Genomic DNA, 25438 nt, shown 5'->3' with positions numbered 1-25438 from the left:
CTCATTTCTTCCATTCACACTCCTCCTACCCAGGAGCAATGAAAGAAGTCCTTTTTGCTACCTCCACAAAGAAATTTTCCTAAGAACCTATATGTTGAATTTTCCTTAGAACCTATATTTTGAATTTTCCTTTGACTAAGTGGAAAAGGAACCAACAAGAAAATTTAACTGTTGGTTACTAGTCTTCCAATTAAAAACAGAATAAAAATAACAGTTACAGGACAGCAGCACAGTAAGGAACAAGGAAATAAAGCAGAAAGGAAAACAAGCAATAAAATATTCCTATTGATTTAGTAAAATAGTCTGAATTGTTCTCAGAACCTGAGTCAGAGACAATTATGTTATGGGAAAGGGAAAAAGGATAAAGTCCTAGTAACAGAGAGAAAACTGTTTCAAATATGGTCTTTAGACCTTGTGAGAACAACAACAACAACAACAACAACAACAACAAAAAGATAGTATGCAAACTGAGAAATCGTGTTCTTTATTTAAAGGAGGAATATGATGGATCAATTTCATTCATTGTTTACATTCCTGGATAAAGCCAGCAGGACTCTATAGATGTTAATTCAAAATCACACAGAACCCAATTTCAAAATCCATGAATTTTTTACTTTATTACCCAGTAATATTCCAATTTCCTTTTCTCTCCTGAACAAATTCTTCAAGAAGACATCCAAATGGACTACAAGTATTCTGCATTCCCATTGTCACATCTTCATCTTCTCACGTTTCCTGAATGTTCAGTCTTAGCTCCATTTCTTAAATCTTTTTATCCCTATTTTGTCTGGGGATTTACATTCACAAACTCAAAAGCTTTTCCCTTAACAAGGTGTCTAACATGGAATATTTATAAACACTGAAAGATCTCAGCCAGAACAAACCATAAAGCTGCGGTAGAAACTGTTTTGACCAGTCAACAGCAAAACATCTCTCCCAGTCACCATTGGAACTGCATTCTAGCACCTCCTCTTCTGCAAAATTACCTCCAGTTACAGACCTTTCTAAAATACTGTAGTAAATTAGGTATCACCCAAATTCTGCAGTAAATTAGGTATTACCCAGAGTAACTAGCTTATATCCATGTGTATCCACTTGGGTAATATCTCACCTGCCTTACTAGAAAATGTTGATGCGATTACATTTCTGCACAGGACTGGGTAATGTGACCTGGTAACTCTGTAGCAAACACCCCCCACACCCCCCCCCCCCCATCAGCAACAACAGCCTTAGTGTTTTATGCCCTCTCCTTGTCAAATCAGTCACATTAGGAAAATAAATCTCCTGTGAACCCCACAGTTGCAGCCGCTTTTTTTTACTCCTTGCTTTGAAGTTTTGATAGCACATACTTTATATCTTAGTTAGCTTTTGGTGATGACTTGCATGTTTCTTGGGGCTTGAAAAATAAATCTTCATAGCCCCAGAATGCCTACAATAGTTCAAAGTGGCAGACCATGCACATCTCTGGAAGTAGCCAAAGAAATTCTTCCAAGAACTTCTAAGATAGATCAAATAACTTCACAGTCAGTGTTTTTTCTGAATTCCACCTAGGTAACACTGATCTCAAAGCATTAGGGTATGCATCTTTCATCTTTTTTCAGCCTTTTTAATGTCACTACTGTGGTTCTATCATTCATAAAAATTACAAACCTTATTTTGACTTATTGGAAGCTCTTGGTTTCTATAAGACAGAGCTAGACAGACCTGTTCAAACAGAAAGAAACTGAATTGTAACCTCCACAGAAGATTTCCTAAAGGATTTTGCTAAGGTTCAGGTACAGATCAAAAATTTAATCTTGACTCTTAGTATATTGAATAGTGTAGGATAGAATCATAGAGTCGGAGCATTAGAAATAGTCTGAGATAACAACATCAGTACCAGCTTAGCAAAGCATGAGTAGCAATTGCAAAAAGTGCATGCCTAGCTTACCTTTAGTCATAGTAACAAGAAATAAGAAGTATGGAAAGCATCAGTAGTGAGAACATTTATATTTTTAAAGCTGAATGACAGTTTTCAATGGGTGAAGATCAGAAAGCAGTTCTGACTGTAAACAAAGGAGACTTCTATCCCTTCTGGCACTGAGCCTGTGTTCCTGATTAAAATCCCACCTGCACTGGCACTAAAACTTTCTTGAAACTTTGAGGGTGAACTGAGGTTAAGTTAGGTAGAACGAGTCCTAAATGTCATACACTCGCAGCAATCTCTAGAATACATATTCTTCCTTTTTGTTTATTATTCACATAATTATAAATCTGATATGTTCCATATTACTGTAATATATGCTAATAACAGCTGGCCTGTGCTTCATGGCTCTTTATTTGCTTACTAAATAATGCATTTGAGATTTTAAACAAATTTATTTTAATCTCCTACTATGAGAATATGGTTCGTCTATGATATGGTTCTTTGAAATATCTTTGTTTCCAATGATATCTAGGGTTCAGCATGAGCACTCTCTTGTATCAGTGACTTTGAAAAAATGGCTAACACTACTTATTGAAATATATTTTATTTAGAGTGATGCTCTATATTTCAAATAATTTTTATAAATTAGAGAAGGAACACTAGCTCTTCAGTCCTCCAAAATATGCTCACTGCGGTGCTGACACGGAAAAGTGATAAACAATCCAGGATTTAAGGGTCATCACATCCAGAGGAAAAACCATGTTGGTGTTTGCATTACCCTCAAATCAACTTTATCCCAAGACATTAAGAAATAGATACAGAAGTAGATGCAGAAACAGTTATGGAAAACAACCATTTACTGTGATTCAAATAGTTACAGACTTATTACTTGGTTTAAATTCATATTTAAACAAATAAAATAGGGAATAATGATTACATGTGTTCGCACTTGAGATCCACTCAAAGACATTTTTCTTCATTTCAAATACTCCTAAAATGCTCCCACGCACACTGTTCTTAGGATGAAACTATTGTCTTTTGCTCTCAGAAGAAAATCTTGTTGAAGGTGGATTCCTATTGAGCTCATATTCAAGCTCAAACCTTTACTCCACCACAGACACCTGTGATCTGCAATTTAATCGGAGTGATAATTTTGACACTTCTCCTGAGGGGTTATTTGCCCTCCCCATCTAACTCTGCGACTTATTAAGGTCCCTTTCAGGTGAAGTCATCTCCCCATAAGCAGAAGCTTGCTAGGGAATATTTTTGTTTTCAATATAAACAAATCATTAAGACCCTGGGGAGACAACATTCCCTCATGCCTGGTATTCAAAGAATTCAGCTCGCAATATATATATTCTTTACCAACAAAAATCTGTATCTCATGTAAACAACTAAACTGACAGTTGTATTTTATACAAGCATATAAATTACAGCTCATGAGAACTTATGAGGTGGTCATTGTGTATTTTTGATTGAGGTTGGATGTAACGCTAGACAAAGATCTATCAGGAAATAGGAAGTTTGAAGGTTTCCTTAATCTGGATTTAGCAGAATATCATGGTCTACTTCACATTCTCCTATGCCAAGCAACCACAGCTATGATGATGAGCATTTCTTTCATTCCAAACCTAGAAAATGTTCTTTATTATACATTTTCTAAGTATGGGTCAGTCAGGTGTAACAAATAAGGCCCACAAGCTCCCACAGCAAAATTGCTTCTTTGTTAAAGCTGGATCGCAGGAAAGGCTGAACTGTTCTCAGCTGGCAACAGTTCTCAATTTATATGATCAAAGCTGAAAACACAGCCGTCACCTTGATGTCCTTAGCCTTTTGTTGTCACTGTAAAAATTTATACTTACATCAGTGGTTAGAAAAATGGTGGTTAAAGTTTATACTTACATCAGTGGTTAGAAGTTCTGCTTCATCTGTTGCTGAACGTTACCTCGTTATGTTTCCTGCAGCCTTTACTGAAAACAAAACCCAAATCTGCAAAAAAACCCCTTAAATCTAGACACTTGTTTTCTCCAATGGTAAAGCAGTGTAAAACAGTTTCTCGCTCCCCTGTTCCTGCACACTTGGTTCCCTTCTTTGCAAACCCACTTTGCTCACAACTGCAACTCAGCGCCCTCCTAGCTCTGCCAGCTGAAGGGGCTGCGGGGCTGACTTTGGCTTCTTTGGGCTGTGCTCTGATGGCAATCACCAGAAGGATCAGAGGTGGAGGGGGGTTTCTTTAAAACTACTTTTGAAAAGGGAATTTGATAATTTCAGTGATCCCAGTTTGCAAGACATCTCTACAAATAGTTGTATAAGCACAGCTAACAAACTAGTAAGAGAAACATCGTGGACAGTGAGAACAGAGAGAGGAATAGGAAAAATCAGAATCAGAACCTCTTACACTGGTTTTGCTGATAGGAAAAATATTACTGGAAAAATGTCACTGGAATGAAGTTTTTGGAGTATGGCTTTGTTCAGCAGCATTACCCAAATAACTGTTTTGCTGTAGGAAAAGAGAAAGCCTGCTTGCCTTTGCCGTGTCTGGACTCTTGCTTACCTTGTGCCAGCTGTGCTGGTTGTCTGGCAGCACAGAGGGACAACTAAGAAGTTTAGCGAATTCAGTTCATTAAAATTACACTAACATTAGGTGGAACAAAAAACATAGGGTTGTTTTTTAGTTTGTTTGTTTGTTTTTTCCAAATGAGGGAATTAGCTTAAAGAGTGTGAAAATAAGTGAGATATGTGGAAGAAACAGGGCAAGAAAAGAAAAGCAAAGGAGAAAAAGGATGGAATGTGGTCTGTTATGGAACAGTTATTCATTTGGCTCAGTTGTGTCAGGAAAACTTGTTATTACTCTTTGAAAAAATAGCAGCATTAATAAAAAGATAACCACTGCAACCAATAATAATTATTCCCTTGAAGTCAGGCTTTTTGTATATAAGAGAGAACTGGATTATCATTACTAAGCAAAACTCCTCTGTGTGATGCTATTTTCACAGATGTGCGTGTCTGTTGGCACTTCAAAGGGTGGAAACAAATGGCTGCACCCCAGCCTTACCAGGCTGGACTTTGGAGCAGAGGATGCAACAAAACTGTACATGTATCCATTGCCTGACATAACTTTTAAAACTCTCCGAGGCAACTTTACGACACTGAGCCACCTTTCAAGGACTAATCTTCCTTCCAGAATTTACCAGCATATAACTTGCAATTTTCGTCAACTCCTCTTAAGCCAACAGTATTTGTTGCACATGACCCCAAAGCAAGAACAAATAGCAGGATGCCATTGCCAGAAATCACTGGAGTGATGCTGTTGAAACAGGTTTTGTCTTCTTTGCATTGCCTAAAGGATTCAAAATAAGGATAGACCAGTCTCTTTTCAATAGTAACAGACTTGCAAAGAAAAAAGGAGTAAGAACCCTGAAATCAACAACTTCTCAGTGATAAGATGATGTTAGCATTGATAAGTTACTAAAATCCTTGTCTGATACTTGCCATTGTATGAAACTACGGTTCTTTCTGATTTTTTTCCATTTTCACAGCTGAGACTTCGGTTTTCATTGTCATGTTCCATTTTTGTACTTCATTACACTGGAGTTAACCCTTGATGGAGCAAACTGTAATCAAGCACACAGTAATTTAGCATGGGATTAAGAAACCCAAAATAGATGACAGAATCCTGGTAGCCTAAGAAATGAAACAGAAATTTGTTTTCACAAAGAAGCAAGGTAAACAGCAACAGTGCCAGCAAATCACTGTGTCCTTCAACATGACTGTGCAAAAAAGCTTTACCTATTGGTAAAATTGTTCATGAGTCTGGAGTTCCTCACCTACATCTAATTAATGATAAATCAGGATGTAATTCCTGAAAGCACTGTCTCATCCTGCCATGGGGATTTTGAGAGCATTACCTAATTTTCAACTGACCTCTTTGAACTTGGGGTGATCAGCAGTTTTCCAAAAAGGACCATAAGCTGAGTAATTTCAATATTTTTGCTGAAAACAGTCTGCCTTTGGGTTGATGATGATGATGATGATGATTATCATCCTACATCCTTTGAAAAGATCATTTTCTCCTTGGAAAAAGTAAACAAACCCCAATAATTTCCTCTGTTAGAAAAAATCTCTTCAGTCTCTTCTGTCAGTACATACCCGACTGCTGCTGTGGCTGACACCAATAGCCTTTGCTCTGTTTACTTTAAAGAATAAGATACTGCTGTTTGATTTAGCTTTTCACTTTTAATGTGTAAGCCCTCTCTTGATCCTGCATTCCAGAGAGAAGGAACTAGAGTTCCTTTAAATATCATGCTAGGCACCTCTGAAGCCAGAGTTGTAGATGTAAATCCCCCTAGCAAATTTATATAACTGAGATTTATAGGAGGAAAAAAAAAAAACAAACCAACAAAACAAAACTAATCATGTGAGCACCAAGTTCCCCTGGCAGCATTAACATGACAGGTGTACCTAGCCCAGCCAGTCACTTTTCATTTAACTGTCAGTACACTTGTTTAATGCTTCTAGCTGCATTGTACCAGTATAGCTTTTTATTCTAAAGGTCAGCCACCCTCACCAAAGTTCAAAAAGGCATTTAATGCAAACAAAAGATCAAATCAAAGGTGGCTTTCATCAGACCTTGCTTGAACTAGCTTGGCAAGATAAAGTGCGTTAATATGCAGGTTCCAAATTTCAAAGTAAAAAAATTCTTGTCAGGGCCATATGAATTGCAAAACAAGTAAGCAATATGGAATTGTGTTCTTCCTTATGTTTGTGTTTGTTTAAAGTATTAAAGCTACCAGAGTTATACAAGTAGGGATTTCTATAAAGAAGGAAAAAACACTGAAGAATGAAATTTAATGTTTCATTCTTAAGGGAGAAATAAGGACCCTGATCTTCTCTCAGGGAACTCTGTGTAGTTGATCAGGGTGGCCAGAAATTGGTTTGAAATTATTGATTACGAAGCCCCAGTCCCAGCTCCCTGATCTCGAAGGCACTCTCCAAGTCATCATACTGGAGGTAGCTAATGAAGCTGTGATGGCCACTCCAGCATATAATATCAAGAGAGTGATTATCAGTCCAGAGCCCCGCTATCTGAGGCTGCCAGATCCTTCCCCAATCAATGAGAGAGGCAGAAAATGAGCTGCAATGACTAAGATAGATGTCAATAGAAGACGTTATCTATACAGCTCCCATGAAGCCACTTACAAGGAAAAAAATGTCACTTCCCCTTCTCTCTTCCCTCCTTTCTCAGTTCTGGAGGAGGTGGCAGAGGAAACACAACAGTACTTCCCAAAACCTGGTGGTCCCACTAGGTAGGAATATTCCTTCCCTGGCCAAGGTGCCTGGGCTTTTTATTGCCAGATTAACAAAACAGCCAATATGTCCAAGAAGATCAGAAACCGTGTAAGGAATGTGAAATTCTATAGGGTTTTGGTTTGGTTTGATTTTGCACAGGACCAAACCACAGCAACAGCCGCTCAAGATGTAAACATAGCCCTCTTTAGGATGGAAACCACTTATTCAAGTTGTTTGAATTGGCTGATCCTCAGCAAGGGAAAGATGATGTTTATATAAATCCTACACTTCATCCCAGATAACAACATAGTGACATCTTAATCCAAACGACACGGGGCCTCATCTTTCAGATTCTTTGTGTGAAGACTGCATGATTAATTCCCTGCATCAGAAACAGGTTACTCATCTATTTCCAAGTGCATTTGTCTGATGCAAATATTTACAGTTCTTCATTAGGCAGCTGCATTCCTTGGACACCTTAACTGACTTCAAGATACCCTAGTCTGCATGGTTATCTTGGAGACACCTCTAGGGATGTACAGCAATCCCTGAGACATACATGACTATTCTAAGTTAAAAGGAATAGATTTTTCAGGTGGGCTTTCCAGTACTTTAAAGCTTACGCAGTCATGTACAGCCCCAGAAAGCAGGAACTGCAAACTCTCCTTCCCAAGGAAAAGCAAAGTCTGAACAAACATGAATGTCAAATTCAACCATGCTGAACATGCAGAATTGGACTCTGACTCAGGAGTCATCATATCTAATCTTCAAAACTTTCAGGTTGGTTTATATATCACATAGCAGGAAAAACAAACAAACAAAACTCAACATATTTTTTCTCTCTTCATTTTCATGTCATTTTTTAGTTCAGACCTAGGGTCGATGGTCTTATATATTTTTTTTGTTCCTGTGTAAAATAAAGGATTCAACTACAATTTGCTTATTTTTTCATGTTTTGTGAGAATTAAAAAAAAAAATTCCCATTGGAAGCTTAGCTTTTTGGAGTTTATCAGTTTTCTTCCTGCGGAATGTCAAATGATTTTGTTATCAATTGAAAAGACATTTCAAGTGAAAAGCAACTTTTAGGGTAAAAATTTCATCAGTTACCTTTTGAATGCAAATCTTCATAATGTTTATACAAAAACCCGGTGCATTTCAAGGTACATTCATATTCCCTCACCTCCTCCAATGAGGCTGTGCAGAGGCTTAACTTTAAGTGTTTGTTCAAGTGTTTCGCTGCAGAGGAGTCCCTGAGCCCTTGGTGCAGAAGGCATTGTTGTGGTGATTTCAGACCTCAAGGCAGGAAGGAAACTGCACATGTGGCATCTTGTGAAGGACAGAAAATATCTCTGGCTTTTTCAGAAAATATAAAAACAGGTTTTTCCTTGGATTCTAAATGGACAAATTAATGGGCATCAGTAAAGGTAAGGAGAGCAGAAAAATTATAGAGAAAGTGAACAGCGGAAGAATAGATGTCTTTCTCCTTACAGACTTTATTGAAATGCTTTCAAACAATTGCCTTTGGATCAAGAATTCCTGAATTATTTTGCAAAACAAAGTAGAACTACAAATGAAAGCAACACTGACAAGAAAAGGAGATGTTTCCCACCTTAAATATAGTAAAACAAAAGGTTGGAGGAGGGAGAAATGCATGACTCTATAAAAGAAAACAAATTGAAAGAGGTTTTTAAAGGGGTGGAAATGGCTGGAAAGATGGGAAAACACTTTTATTTTCTGATGTTTCAGTGGCACATCTATATTCTCAGTGTTTCACAACCCTAACACTGACCGGTATGTTTTGCAAGAGAATTTGCATTTTCGTCCTACTGCCACTAGACACTAGAAGTGTTTTCCTCCAATCTCAGATATCCATACACTGGTCTAATTAAACAAGGACAGAGGACAAAAACAGTCTCCCATTGTTGTACAGTCCACCTAGAGCTGTCTACAGAATCCCAAGACCATTTGCAATGCCTTCTTTGAAGGCATATCTCCTCCACACACCTGAGATGCCTGCGCTTCAGCTGAGCTGACCCAGGCTACCCTCTTACCTATCACCCACTCTAGGCACTCTTGTGAACAGGAACTCCCTTTGCTACTTTATTAAGTCCTTATACAGACCATGAAACCCATAGTCCATCCCTACATGCAGGGCATCAGGATTGAGTTTTTTATTTGGGATTTCTGAATGAGAGATTGTGCAATGCTTGGAAGGCTTCCGTTTTTGTGCCAAATTGCACATATTTTCACTGAGGACTAGTCATGCTGGACCTTGCCCCATATGAGGTTACCTCACTGCATTGTGCAAACAGCTGCAGTCTAACAGTGTGGGGCAAAAGCTGTGCTTACAGATGGATAAATGTCACTGGTAAAGGCAGCAAACGCCTGAATCATCACCATACAAGCACCCGAAAAAGTATCTTTTCCTGAAGACACTTACATTAACCTCATTTTGCTTTTGGATTGGAAGACTCTGGGAAGAATCATGCAGAGAAGGGCAGTAACCAGAGCACATTTCCAAAGGGCAGTCACTTGTGCTGCTCTCTAGTTATCTCCTGCTTACATGCAAGTACACCACGCTCTAGGTTTCATGCCAGGACATACCCAAGACTCCATCAGTGACTGCTGCAGGGCACTGATGAATCATGGGGACAATGAAGGTCCCCAGAAATGTGCAAAAATGTATGTATGAGTCCTTAATATCTGTTTGGAGTGCAAGCAAAGGGAGTGCATTCAAACTCAGACTGGAAAACACTCGCTGCAGTCAAGCATTATTACACAAACTTCCACAAAAACAATAAAAAAGGAATAGATTTATTGCCTGTATTCCAGGAACCTGACAGAATAAGAAATGGATGCTGCTTATCATAGGCCAGAGAAAATTCTCGGCCAGAATAAGATTTTATTAATGGTTTCACCACATTAATTCAAGAATTCCAGACTTGGCACTGAGAGGCTTTGTTTCCACAAACGCTTTGGTATGGCACTGAGGCCAAAAGAAGCAATCCAATTCTCATTTTTTCTGACTCAACATTGCCCTTTCCCTTGTTCTGGCATTCAGGAGGTGTGTGTCAATGCAGTGGACCAGAGTGAGGACCAGACCCATGCCTGAGCTAGCCAAGCCTCTTTTCCCGACCCAGCTCTCTCCTGGCTGGGTTTCCCTGCCCAGTGCACTGTGCAGTTACATGAAACCTCAGGTGGCATCAGGGACAGCACAGGTTCAAGGGGAACACCCTTGGTAGGGGGTTTGGAACTAGATGATCTTTAATATGCCTTCCAACCCAAGACATTCTACGATTCTATGATTCTAAATATGCACAGGAGCAAAGAGAATGCTGGACTGCTAACTCCAGTGGCAGTGATGTCTGCTGGCTTAACTTGGCTGTGAGTGACTGTGGTATCAGCATCATTCCCTCTTGCTGTAGCCTCCAGATTCACTGACCTATTTTGGAAGTACATCCTCTAAAGCAATGTGCTGTAAATGTGTAAGAGGATGTTACTTATACAGGATATTTATTAAAGTGATTGCATAAAGCTTAGGCAAAGAAAATACACAGAACATGCAAAGAGTATGTAGCACACATATATTACATGGGTTTATAAACGGTTTTAATTATATTGATGCTCAGTATCCATATCTGGAACTCAAAAGGATGTGTTTTACAAACACTGGCATAACAATGCGTGATACAGAATGGGAAAGGAACCTAGGTTAGAACTGAGCATACAGTTCTCTCATGATCTGTGGCTACCAACAGATACAGCAGAACTGCTCTTGAAAAAGACCTAATGAAAAATACAGACCCAAAAGAATTATTCTGATTTTAACAAACAGTTTAAATAAATAATATTTGTTTTTCTCAACTGAGTTCTGGATAGTCTTTAATAACAGGAAAAAAAACCCAGTATTTTTCTGGGACCAAAAAGGAGCAGTTCAGCTGCTGGCAGGAGTGCCTGTAGAGTACACAGAAGAAGAGTGAGGAATTAAGCTGTGCTATTTTAAAAGGTTGCTTTCATTGACTGAACTTTATTCATTGAACTGCAGCACATTAACACCAGGAAGGGTTTTTTTTGTTGGTTTTTTTTTTCAATTCTTAGAAATTTCCTAGTACAAGTCAGACTGAATATTAAGTATTTCCTCTGTGATCCTAGTTGTTCTTCTGTACTTCTTCCTCTTCCCAGGACAGACTGATCTGTTGACAACCAATTACCTGGGCATACATTTGGATTTACACATTGCCATTTGAACCTTCTATGATAAAGATACTACCGAATGCCATGTTGCATGTGGCTCCAGTTGAAAACAAGGATATGGTTTCTCCTCACCAATCTTAGTATCATAGAATTATAGAACAGTTTGGGTTGCCATGAGCAGGGTCACCTTCCACTAGACCAGGTTGCTCAAAGCCCCAACCAATCTCGCACTGAACATTTCCAGGGATGAGGCATCCACAACTCATCTGGACAACATGTTCCAGTGTCTCATTACCCCTGAATAAAGAATTCGTGCAGGTAGAGGACTGTGCAGGCTACATCTTACAGAATCAAAGGTGTAAGATCTAAGGGGATAAGGGTGGAGAAAGAGGCAAGGGAGGTGGGCCATGTGGCTAGCACACCACAGAGCAGCAGATTGGTGTTGCAAAGGCTATGAATGCATCAGCACCTAATAATTTTGGTACTACTTGATATCATGTGTGTTTAAAATTGCAGCAAGCTGCCTAACACTTGTGGAAATGGGGGAGGGGTGAGAATTGTTGCTCTTGCTTGGGATTTTTACTGTATTCTAACTGAGTTTTATCTTCCCTTGTAGTGAGCAAATAGAGTGGTTACTGTACAACATAAGGCTGACTATTAACTGACAAGTAGGCATGCTAAATCTGCTTCTTGTCCCCTCAGGCAGTGGTCCCTAATTCTTGGCTCAGAGACAACATGTTAAGCATCAGATTCCTCAGTGCTACTTGCTGATATCAGGGAAAGCAGAGCACAGCATCAGACATCACTTTTGGTTCAATTTTTCTTCAGTACATTACTCCAAGCTAGTGGAAGATGGGATTCTCTTCTTGGGTTTAGACACTGGTCAAAAGACACCAGAAAATGAAAATAACAGATGACAGAAAAGGAGTTGGATGATCACAATCTTGCCCAGTGCCTGAAAGCTCATCTTTTCACTTCAGCAAGCTCTCAAATAAAAGGACTGGGCAATTCTCTGCTTTCAGTGCCTTCCACCAACTCCTTCCTCAGGTTAATGAGAAGAAAGATACCATCTCTGGACAAGTTATGGGCTCCTGGTGCTGTACTGTATTTCATGAGGTAACTGGGAAAGCCACATCTTTGTTTGACACAAAAAGAAACAAAAAACTCAAACAAACAACAAACCAAAAATTCTGGAAATATAAGATAGTAATTGAAGTTGCACAGAGCTATTCACCTAGTTTGGGATGATTGCTTTCCTCAGTTTATAAAGAATTATTTAAAACATTCTGAAGTTCAGACTGGCTTCACACATCTATGTATGATTTAAGTTTAAGCAGAAAAAAATTTACCCATTAAATACTATTTGGGTTGCAATGCACTGCTGAACCATAGCCACTGACAGACTCTGGAGGTATTTATGTCTTATATTCCTGTATAATAATGATGATGGAAAGACGCTACCTGTGCCTCTGATGGGCAGCAGCAGTAATGGCTATTCACCGAATATAAAAGGCTGTCCAAGCAGACAAGACAGATACACAAGTTAGTCTCACAGATAAAGTAATTCTAGTGAGTCAAACTTGAAGGGAAACATGCATTTAAGGGCATTATTTCAAGCATGCACGTGCGTGACACTCTCCTGATTTTGACTATAAAGGTTACATGCAGATGAGTTAATTCTCTTCACTGCACAACATGGTTGTGGCTAAAAGAGAGAATGATCTTAAGGGATCTTATCTTTGAATCTTTACTCTGCGTTCAGGAATGCTCCCCAGGCAGGGCTAACACTCTTGTATAGGTCTCCTCCATGAAGAGAAGAAATACCTTTACTGGCCTCCTGCAGCTATCTCTGTTGGGTCATTGGCTCTCTCCTCAAGTGTAACAGGCTACCTCAGGTTCACCTTAGCCCACTAACGATGTGCTCTCCTTCCTACTGAGTAACTTTTTAATACCCTGCAAGCTCCACATGTCTGTTAGTTGTGCTGCAAACCAAACCGAGTACCTGCAACAACACAGCTTGCCTTGCAAGTTGCCAAGGCTACGCTGAAAACTCTTCCCTCCTTTTCTCTGCCTCGTGTATCCTTTTCTTGGTACGCAAATGTCAGCAGTTGTAACCTACTATAGGGAGGCATCTGGCAGTGATGGCTGCCACAAAGGAGGACGCTCTTGCTGAAGATGCTCTGCCAGCAGTGTTATGCAGGCTCCCCTTCTCAATTCACATTTTCTTGGCACCTGCACCCCTGTCTGACTGACTTTTAAATGGGCAAAGAGTCAATCCAACAGATGGGCTAAGTGGCAGGCAACCAAGATGCTATGAATGTACATTGTCTGGGTGTGGAGAGTCAAACTGCCAGTCAGGAATATCCAAATTGCTGCCCATCGAACGGCTATGTGACGACAGCACAGAGATATGCCATGAATAGCCAAGTTTAAAATGTCTTCCATAACAGCAGCATTCATAGAGAGAAAAAGTACAGTAAAGGGGTATCGCAGCTGACTGCACTTGGGAGGAATCCAGGAAGGAATTGCGATGGAGAGGCAAATCCAGAGAAGAACGACTTTCCTCTCACAAAGTAACTGTTGCCATTCCCCATCACAATACCTTCCAGCATCACAGAAGACAATTTTATAGGACAAGGCAAGCAGCAAAGTTTATCTTTTGTCTCTCAGGAGCCCTTTAAAATTAGTACCAAAAAATCTAATGCATTAAATTTTTTTGCTAAATGGCTCAATAAGCTTTGTACAATATGTGCTGGCCTCTGCATGCATGGTGTGAGCAGACTAGCCTAACAAGTCTAGTTACCAAGGAAACAGGTTTTTAAACTTGAAACATAGGTATTCGTGATGACAAAGGGATCTTACACTTTTTTGGAACATGTCTCTCTTTTGAGGATGAAATGTGGAAGTTGGCTTTCAAAATACTCCTTGCTGTGGTCACGAGGCCAGTGGAAAATGTTGCATTGCTGACCCTGATTCACTGGGCTAGCAGAACCGGCAACAGAATATGGAACAAAAGATCATTACACAGCATCACCTAATGCTTTACCCTAAAAGAAAGCAAATGAGGATGTTAATTAGACAAGGACTTCCGTTCTTTGAGGGTGCCAATCAATCACATTTTTTTCCATCCTGAAGGGACAAGATTTATTATTTTTTTTTTAACATAAGTCTTTTAAGCCCCAATGCTATGGCTTTATAGGAAGAGGAAATTGGTCTCAGCCATGCCCTGACAGAGTGGCACTGAACAGAAAGTGTCTTTCTTCCAGAATGCGTTCATTAGTTCCTTCTCTCAATCTGACCTTGAATGCATTTGATTAAATGATTAAAACAATTTCATCCCAAAATGACAGTCTGTAGGACAAACTTAATTAAGCTCCAAGATAGAAGAATGGAAAAGCTTGTGCTACGCTTCTTGCTTTGTATGAACTCCTATACTTAAATAATCACAAGGGCCATTATAAACCCCTGCAATAGGTTGGGCATCTGGCCTCCCTGATTCCTCTCCACCTGCCGGGACCTCTGAGCCCAGGCAGGCACAGGTTACTGCTCCCTGCCTGTCTCACTGACCCAAGCACCACTCCCTTCCCTAAAAGCACCAACTACCTGCACTGTGAGCAGAGACACTCTTTATCATCTTCTCATTTCACAGTCCATCAAGAATATACAAACTGGCCACAGAGAGCTTAAAAAAAACATTTAGTGCATGTAACAAGAAGGAAAAAGACTTTGCTAACTTCATTGTTATCTCATCATTTAAAAATACAAAAAAAAAGTTATACACTCTGTAGAACAGTGCAGTGAAAATTGTGAAATCATTATTTTCTCGTCACTTTTTTTGATTAGCCTGTCTACACCATGAAAAAACCTGAATATGATTTCTCTACTAAAATAGCACCACCACTTTTGGCAGCAGTGTAATATTAATGCAAGTCAAGATCTTCAGCATTGTTTCTTTTAAATTTCTCAGGTTATCTTATCCTGGCAGTTTAGAAATAATGGGGCTTTATTTGCTAACATTCACACTACATCTAGTCCCTTTGCAGGGCCATTGGTGCTAGCAATAGTGGATATATCACATAAATACACCCTTTATACAAGGCTTGAGAGAAAATTACAGCAGGCTATGATGCTCAGTTATAAATAAGCAATTCTATTGACTTCAGTGGGGCTGTACAAAAATAACTACTAGCCAAACTTGGCTCAGAAAATTAAAAAATTTTTAAAAATCCTTAAACAACAAACAGTATGTGGTTCATTTAGCAAACAATTACTTAACTCACCAATATATCAATGATAAAAACAAACTTACCTTATTGTCCAGCCAATAGAAAAAAAAAAAGACTAGGAAAGCAAAATTGCCTATGCAAATAAACTTGAACAGGAAAAACATATTAATGAATCTTCTTTTAAGAGGTAAACAAAATGCTGGCTCCTTGCCAAGGAGTCATGCATAGAAATCAAGCAGGGGATCCCAGAAAGGACAGCAAAGCAGCTGACAAAGCCTCTTTAGTGCTGTCAATGAGGCAGACAAAATCTGAGAGATGGCTGCACCACACACACGCTGTGGAGGGGTGAGGGGGAAGCTGTGAGCGCAGCCACCGGGGAGGCTGCCAGGGGACACTTTCCTCCAGCAGCTGCCTTAGAGGAAGGTGCTAAAATACTTTGAGGGCTGCACTCTTGTCCTCTCAGTGGGGAGAGCATGATGGCAGAATTAGCCGAGGCTGAGTTTGATGTTTTGTGACATGTCCCCACTGGTGTGGCTGGCTGGAGCGGGAACAGCTTGAGTGGACCTCAGCAGATCATACATCCATCCCATTAGTTCTCCCCATCCCAGTGGCTAGGGAGGTTGCATAAAGTATTACACTACTGCCTTACCCAACACCATAAGGGTTTCCTGTAAAATGATGCACATGGCTCTCTGCTTAGCTGGAGGGGTTTATTTCTTTCCTTGTCAGGCTCCTGAAAAACCTGAAATGCAAAAGGAAATAAAAAAAGTCTTTTGCTCAAGTCAGACATCTTCCAGAGCCTCCTTGCAGAATAATGCAGTGAGACAGCAATCCCAAAAGAGCTTTGCAAAGCCCTTGTCCTCACTACATCTCAGTCACACAGATCAATGTGATGATTTAAATAGACTAAGAGAGGGGCACAGCTAGTGTTTCAGGCTCTGAGGCACAAAGTTGAAGTCCGGTGGCTGACAAAAGTTGGAGGACAAATGTTGGAGGGCCATTTGAATTATTATTATGGGGACATTCAGAGGTTGCACCTTCGGTGCATCCTTGTTGTATCTTCTGTGCTAGAGGACAAGTAAAATAGTCACCCACTCATCAGCAAAACAGGACAAACAAACACCCTCCAAATGCATGTCAATGGGTACACTGACATCTGGCAAACTATATCTGAATGCACACAAAGCATGAGATTTCTTGTGTAGTAACAAGTATAATGAGGCCTTTATCAGAGTATCCATTTATATCCTTGTGCTGCTTCTGCCTAAGAGGAGAACCCAAGCACGTCACTGAACAGCATGAGAGTGATGATGCACCTCGCACTGAGACGGTATATCACTGCTTTAACCCATCAAATGGAGGACAATCACAGTGTCCAAAAACACAGTTTCTTGAGCTCATAATTTTTCATAGGACAGGGAGTTCAATGGCTGGAAAGCATAAAGGTAAGACCAAACATAAATGAGGTTCTTCTGCCCATGGTCCCTGTATGTTTCTTCTAATCTGCACATTTGTAAATGAAGAGCACAAATCACAGATATAATCTGGAAGTGGGTACATCACATAATAAGTCTTATTGTTCAACAACAAAAGATCAAGTTTTCAAAATGAAAATTATGATGTCCTGAATTTCTTTGCAGTGCTGCTTCTCTGGCTTTGAAGGCATTGGACTAGAGCTGCTCAGTTAGAAATCTCATTTCTTTTTATTCCCTTGGAACAGAAAAATCCTGGTGTCTGTTACCTTATGAGAAATACAGACACAGTCAATAAAAAAATGAAATGTTTATATTGTCCACATATTTCCTGAAGGAAAACATTATTCCTCTTTGGTCAAGCCTGTTACTAAGAAAAGACTTTATTCAATGTAGAAATACTTTAATAATTGTTCTTTAAATAAATAAGATGAAATTTTAACCTTTACTGTTCTGAAACCTTTAGAGAAACATTTATCTGCAGCTGAAATTAAAAATGAATTGCTTTATTGAATCATTGGCTAAAGGCACAGACTAGCTGTGAAAATTCCTCTCTGCTTTCATTGACACATTGAACACGAATTAAAAAAAAAAGTAATTTAAAGGCAGTTTAGCCTCAAGAAAATGGGCAGTCACTGTAAGGTCTGGCATCTTAGAAGAAAAAAAAATTCTTCGTGTATCCCACTTAGGAACCAGGATGTTTATATGGAACAGCTTGACAGACATGATAAATAACTGATTATAATTACATTTCTTGAAGTTCTGCTCAAAGGCAATCTTATACCACAACACAGAATAACCTTCAGAGGATATAAGGTTTAAAAAATAAAATATCAGAAATACATAAACAACGTCCCAAATGACTCTGAGTCAGAGTTTCAGCTGCAGTAAATCACCATGAATGCAATGGTGGCATATTCCTAATCTGTGGCCACTGGGACCAGGGCTCCAGAGTTTATCTTTGTGCAACAGCTTCTGATATTTAGACTACAAATTGGCAGCAGTAACAGGGCAACTGGTGGTCATGTTGTAGGTTATCTGGGTGACCGGTGTGAACTTACTTCCCAGTGTCTGAGTCATCACAATACCCTGATCCCAAGTGTGAGATAATTTGATGTAATCACTGTTCCATAGGGAAGGTGTAAACACCTCACAGTTACCTCTGGGTTGGGTTGTAAAATGATGGAATTGTTGTTGCTTTATCCCTTATTTCTTCTTTATCTACATTGCTTAAGTATATACACATTTACATGAACCATGACACCTTCACCTATGTTTATCACACAGCTCAAGTCATGGCATAATACACACCCTGCCTCATGCGCCTTCTGGTCCTTTTGCAGGATGGGCTATTGTCTTCAACATCTACATCCAAATTAGGCCAATTGCCAGTAAAGGGTCAATGTTACAGAAACCATAACTTTTTTTTTCCAAGAGTAGCTGCTCTGTCAGATATGGTTATAATGTATTGTAGCACCAGAAATTTACAATACACAAAAATGTGTATCATAAAAGATACAGGGAGACCTTTCCACAGTCATTTAGTGTACAAATTAATTCAAAAAGCCATTATGCCTGAGTGAAAAGAAACATTTTAAAGTAACTAAGAGCATAAGAGCATATATTATATCTACCATTTTAAGGAGACTTTCACACAAAAATATTCTAGTGGAGATGTAGTAAATTCATCCCTTATACACAAGTTTAATCAGTTGATCTGACATTTTGAATTATGGGAACACTTCGGTTCACTTTTTTTTGGAGAGAAATCTAAGTCATATTACAAGCTCTAAGTATGGACCCTTTTGCTTGAGCAAAGTTTCCGTGCTGGAGTTTCTCTGAGGTAGAATAGTAGTCCTGGATGTTCATCTCTGCAATACAGCATTTTTCTCAGACCAAAGAATGAACGGGGAAGTAATAACTGCATTGTTGCAAACACCCACATTTTCAGACAGGATCATTACTTAATGAGAAGGAAAACTATTTTTGGGAGCAGCAGCAGAAATTTCAAAGGTTGACACAGATTAAAATACTAATGTTTAACTCCTGTCAAATGTGGGAGTTCAATTTAACTGGTCCATCTGCAGCAAGCATGTTTCCGACTAAGGAAATCCTGTTCCTTTATCTAGTCCCTCCTCATATTCATAATAATGGATGTTTCAAGGTGTGCATAATTCCATCTTCTGCCTACTCCATTTACAATATGTAAACATAGCCCAATGTTTATATCCTCTTTCTTTTGTAAGAGTTAATATTTTTGCAGTAGTGCTTCTCACCTTCTAGATATACTTTCTACATTCAGTTTAGCACTTACTGATGCATTTTTGATTGTGTTTATTACTCACTTTAAGCAAAGGGGAAAAGAGAAAATGAGAAGAGATGAAGAGGCCCTGCAAAGAAATACTGAGGGTCAAGTGGACTTTCCAAAATCCTTTGGCAGCCACGCATTCGACACATGACACTATGTTGCCTAATAAAATGAAAAAAAAATGAGGCCATAGCTCACATGAAGCAATGTTATGCGCTATATCCATCCCTCAGGCCACAGTTTCCTCATCCCTAGATTGAACATTGTAACATATATGTTTAGTCTGATATATAGACTGGACACATCACAATGATAAATTAAAAAAGTTTAAAAAAAATCATTAAAAAAAACCACAAAAGTGAATGGTGACATTTTCTGTCCCTAATACTTTGGTAGGCCATTAAGATGCTTCAGAGAAGTCGTGTTTTCAGAATTCAGATTCCCACTAAATGTCACAATCAAGAAATATCTATTATCAATTGTAAGTTAAATAATTACAGCTCCTAAAAGGAAAAAATATCCCATTTATTAAGTATAATATCTGTTCGTAGACCGTATCAGAAACTCTTGCCCCTCAGGAAAAGCCAGGTGCAAGTCAGGTGAGTCTTGCACTGCATCTTTATATCTCTGCAAGAGCTGGCTGAAGTTCCTCAAGGCAGAAAAGCCATCTGAAAAAGACTGAAGTGTAGTAATATACTGAAAAAACTGGCAGGTGATTTCCAGCCAAATCTCTTCCCTTTACACTATTCAACAATGGTTCTCCCAAGAGCAACCTCCAGAATACTCACAAATTACTTCAGAATTTGCAAAGCAAAGACCTGAACACTTTCCTCTTCCCATGGTCTTTGAGAATAGAACGTACGTTGGGGCGACATCTGGCCATATACCAACTCTTCTCTGAACTGTGTACCACAAAAAAGTAACCCAAGGTTCTCAAGGAGGCTAGAAGCCATGGACTCCTTCTCATCATTGACAAGGATAGTCACTGGAAAAGGACTACAAAAGCACCACTCACATCAGTGCAAATGTTGCTCTGTCTGAAAGCATCCTACATCAAACTAAACTGCTGCGAGGATGCTGAGTATCCCAAGGTTTCCTTTCTTCTCTGATTATCAGAGAAACTGACACTGGATTTCCAGATGTCTTATCAAACACATTCTTCTTCTAAGGTGTCATAAGGTAACACTCACCTGTTGACAGCAAAAAAGGAGGACATTCTCCTGGATAGTCATATTTCTCCATCCAGAGCATTTCAAAGACTAAAGCAATTGCTCTTTTTTTTCAAGGATGTAGGCACCATGAGATCCAAATGTCCCATTTTTTCTCCTCTAACAAAGCCTACAGCTAAGAAGGTCAGGACAGATAAGAGAAGGAACTGAATGTTCTCTCTTACACAATCTCATGTACAATTGTCTGTGATTTCCTTCTGCACTCCGTGGCTTATACAGACACTCTAGCGACCACAGGATGATCCTACTGCAGCAGGAAACAGAATTGCTCATTTCCATTCCAGCCACTTTCAGAGAAAAAAATCTTACCACAGCAAGCCAGATTTTGTCCTTTAAAGGCCAAATTATACAAGTACGGTCCTTCAAACACCCCCAACACATAAGGTAATCTTGAAAGTACCAGCCCACCTAGTTGCAGGTGTGGCCAGAATATAACATACATATCGCAATGCAGGACTTCACTTCAAATGACTTTAAACATGGTAGACAGAGAGATCGTGACTCCTTGCACTAGCAGGCCTTGCACATGATTAAAGGTTAGTCACTCAGACACCCTTGAGCTTAAACAAAGGAGTTCTCAGCAAGAACTGCTGCAAAACAGACATCAAGCTTTTTATGAAGCTATTGTTGTTGTCCCCTACCCCTCATAAGCATATTTCCTGTCATGAGTCCATGACCATCTCATGTCATTTGCCTGGGTGCAAGGGACATTGCAAAAGGGGTCTAATGTATAAGAGACATTCTTACCGCCCAAATCAGGCTACAGTGACCCCATGGTGTTTGTGACTGCAACTCAGATGCCCCACATGCAAACTAGCAGCTGAAGATACCCACAGAGACCATTAGGTTCCCACTCACCTTGTACCAGTGTGACTATACAGTTTGGATAGGGCAAGTCTGTTCCCACTAAACAGGCTGCCAGAAAGACTCACATAGTCTTCCACTCACTTTTAAAACTGGAATTAAAAATTAAGACCAATTTCTGCTCCTAGTTATCTCCTCAAATCACAAACTTCACCTTTATAATACCAATCTTTTTAGCACTAAAAAATATTCAAAATTATTTTGTGATTTTTCAGGAGTGCTATACCTGTTAAGAGGAAAGCAAGTATGTGCAGAACAGTTAAGATTTAACCATAGAAAGTGTGTTTCCATTTAAAAGAGAGAATAAACTGATTTCATGTAAACCACTAGAAAAATCCATTTCACCACCAGAGAAAACAGGCACACAAATACTTTACTCCTTTCATAAATAACGTGTTTTATTGCATATGGCTATTAAGGAGAGCATCCATGATCAATACAGACTAAATACAATACACTACTCTAGTTCCATTTACTCTGGTCTCCAGCAGCATCACATTTATCCTTATATACAGCGTGTACATTGGAAGACACAGCAAGATAAGTTAAGTCTCTTGTCATATCACAATAGCAAGAAATATATTTAACATCTTGATATCCAGAAACAATACGTACCCAAAAAGAAAGCACTGCTTAATAACTGTTAAGGTTATATAGCAAAAAATATTTTAAATTTAAGGTAAGTCAGGCAAAATGTACAAAGACCCAATATACATTGTGAAGTTATAGCAAACATAACATTTATACATTTTGGTTCCGTTCTGTAAACTAAATTAAGAATGTAAGTATTGCATATGCCTTTGTGAAATATACAGGATAGAGAATAATGGACTATATTGTCAAGTTGTTTCGAAGTTGCTGTATGCATTTTAGCCATTTGTTTTAGTGGCACGATTTCTTAATTGATACAGAGGGATACTTCAAAATAGAGACGTTCAAAACATTGAATTCAGCAGGTACCACACTCAGTGATGGTGGGGGCAGGGGTCAGGGGGATGGTTCAGACAGAAAATGTCAAATGTATGTAGTTATTTTTCATTCCAGACTTGAACAAGCAGCATTTTAGAAATTCTGAGAACCATTTATAGTATTATTGTTAGAAAAAAACCTCAAACAGATCAGATATTTAAACTGATTTTAGATGTAATATTGTATTAGCCTATGCATTGCTGTGATTTAAGACCCCAGAAATTACAGTGAAAAATAAAGTGTGTCATAAGGTAGGGAAAAAATTAGTTTACATTCATCTTTGTCTTGTAATACAATCCTCAGTTCTAAAAACTCAGCATGTAAGCAGGAAGACCGCATTGCCATTCATTGTATTTGTAAGACATTGACTCTTGTCTTCCTCAGAAAAAAAAAAATCCCAAAGATAATGCATTGCTAATAGTGAAGTACAGGTTCCACCTAGCACAATGATTAAAAAAAAAAGTCTCACATAACTCATAACTTAGTAATACTTACATGTCTATCATGTCTATCAGAGCAGGCACTGGGGAGGTACCCTTTAAATGTATACAAACTCTTCAACAAATTTAGCGAAGGAGAAGCAAGGTGGCATGACATTCTGCTAGTCTGGTGCAAGAGCTGTATGTGACTTTTGTGACAGTAGCCACATCACTCGGATTTTCAGGCCACTGGAAATGTGATGCACAGGTAGCCTTGAAAAGAACTCAGGATAAGTGACTGCAATGGTTCTTCTTCCCTGTAATAGTGCCTGCAGCTACAATGGTGCTTTCCCGGTAAAAGGCAAATATCAGGACTTTCTAGATGGCAAGATAATACTGTGTTAATATTAGCGCTTGAATCTGCCCGATACCCATTATCATCCCTGCATTCCTAGCATGCCTACGTGGATTTTTGGTTACAAGAAACGCAGCTAAGAACAGGGTTAGCTGACAAAAGTGAGCTTGTAAATAGAAGAAAAGGCTTTTGCAATCTGAAGTACCTACATAAACACCTACATAGAGAGGATTAAACAAGTGTGTCAAAGGTACAGAGAGATACCTCTAATACAGTTGGATGTTTTTAACTTATGTTTCTTCAGTTAGACATTTTATATTTTTTAACTACTCTGAATCCTTTGTCCAAGTCTGATTCACAGAGTTTCATGCCATTTTAGAATTTTCAGTGCCCTACTTCGGCTTTGTCTGAGAAGTAAACCCTGCGGCTAGCGATTCAAAACCCAGCAGCAGCAGCAACTGCACGCATTGCAAGTTCAGTAAGGCTGGCAACCGTTCTTGAGAGACTCAGCATAGAGATAAAGGAGTTCCTGTCGTACACCAACACCGCAAATCCGGCTTTACTTTGAACTGAGGTAGTACTGTCGTAGGCTTGAAATTATGCCAGTAAATACCAGATCTTGCTGCTTCAGCAGGTGTTACAGAATCCCCTATTATGCCAAAGAATAAATACAGCTGTCTTTGAAGAAAAAGAAAATGAAGGCATTGGCCATTAGTTAAAGAGGCCAGCAGAAAAGTTCCTACAATTTAAAGAGCATCTCCAACTTCTGTCGAAACAGCAGCAAAATGATACCATAGATGCCATGGACAGGTAATGAGTTAGGCAAGTTGCTTTCCCTTCCTCCTAGATTTGTTGCACAGTTTGGCCCACAACAGGTAAGTAACTGTTAGGACCAAGAATAACAACAATAAAAAGTAAACCTTAAGCAGCTTCAGTTAACCAAAAAAAAAAATTAAAACAAAAACCCAAAAACAAATAAACAAAAAGGTATATGCCGAGCAGCTTCTTTGAATGTTGTACTCTGTTGTTTGAGGTCATGGTCAGAAAACTAACTCCTTCACTCTGAAAAGAAAAATGAAAGAAAGTCAATAAAAGAGGCAAAAAAATTTCATATATATGATTTAAACAACACAAAAAATACCATAGAGAGATTGTTCAGAATAGGTTTTCACATGAAAAAAAAAGCTATGCAATTATTACTTTCATATTTGTATACATCATAAAGTATTGCAGAGGCAATAAAGGGAGTACTCCTCAGTATTTTTAATTCCTTTGAGACAATAAAACCAAAATAGATTACATACAAAACCTGGATGTCAAAGTAAGCACAGTGCTTATCTGTGCAAGTTTTAATCCATATAAGCCTCTGATAAACCAATAAAAAGGCTTTTCCCTCAAGTTTACACAAAAACAAAGGCTGATATATCTTGACATATATGTGAGAATTGCTAAATTGTTATTGAATCTCTCAGAGCTATGGTTTACTTAAGAAATTAGTCCTGCTGGAGTCAATTGGATCCACTATATGATCAGATACTTAGAATATTACTTGGCATTTTACTTCATGTCACAGCCTGAGATTAATTACTAGTCTGCCAAGATCAAAAGGAAAGCATCTCATTGCCCCCACTTTTCTCATCAGAAACTAAGTCAAATCTACCCACTGAATCTTCAGTGAACTAGCTTTTGTTGTTTGGTTCGGAAGGGCGTTTCAAATTAAGAACGTGAACTGGCTTATGATGCAACCAGAGCATCCCAAATCTGCCACCATCATCCCGAATGGCTGTATGGGTGAACATGTGGCAGGATGGACAGCTCTCAGACAGCAGCAGAGATCTCTCATTTGAGGAAGAGACGCCTAACAAACCACCTCGTTCCCATTTTTGTTCAGGGAAGCAGCATAAATGCATCATGTAGGCAAACGAGTGAACGTTTAAAGGTCAGTGCTGACTCTGCATTACTGCTTTCCTCCTTCAAATAGAAACCAACATGACAACTAAATTTACATTCCCAAAAGTGGACAAATGATAGTGAAAGCCAAATAAAGTTTAAAAAAAAAATAAAAACCTCATCTTCAGACAGGGAAATCAGTGGAAAATGCATAGAGAACAAACAAGTTCCAGAAGAATGTCAGCCTAAGGCAGACATGAGGGAAGATTATTAGCAACTGAGTAAACCTGATGTTGTGCTTGCAGTACACCAGGTAC

General features: G+C 39.0%; 1 protein-coding gene across 2 annotated transcripts in view; it reads right to left on the bottom strand.

Annotated features, from left to right (window-relative positions):
* Positions 1–458: 458 nt before the first annotated feature.
* Positions 459–25438, bottom strand: part of IRS2 (insulin receptor substrate 2) — a 48838-nt gene continuing 23858 nt past the window's right edge. The window contains exon 2 of one of the 2 annotated variants that reach the window (XM_064646532.1): positions 459–16357. In XM_064646532.1, the coding sequence (XP_064502602.1) occupies positions 16341–16357 (17 nt within the window). In that variant the 3' untranslated portion in view covers positions 459–16340. Of the gene's footprint in view, positions 16358–21860; positions 24294–25438 lie in introns of those variants that run through there. The other variant, XM_064646533.1, reaches the window with a different exon arrangement.

This window comes from Pseudopipra pipra, chromosome 2 (genome assembly GCF_036250125.1).
Source record: "Pseudopipra pipra isolate bDixPip1 chromosome 2, bDixPip1.hap1, whole genome shotgun sequence".
NCBI lineage: Eukaryota > Metazoa > Chordata > Aves > Passeriformes > Pipridae > Pseudopipra > Pseudopipra pipra.
Note: the sequence above shows the minus strand (reverse complement) of the source record. Positions and strands in the feature narration are given on the sequence as shown.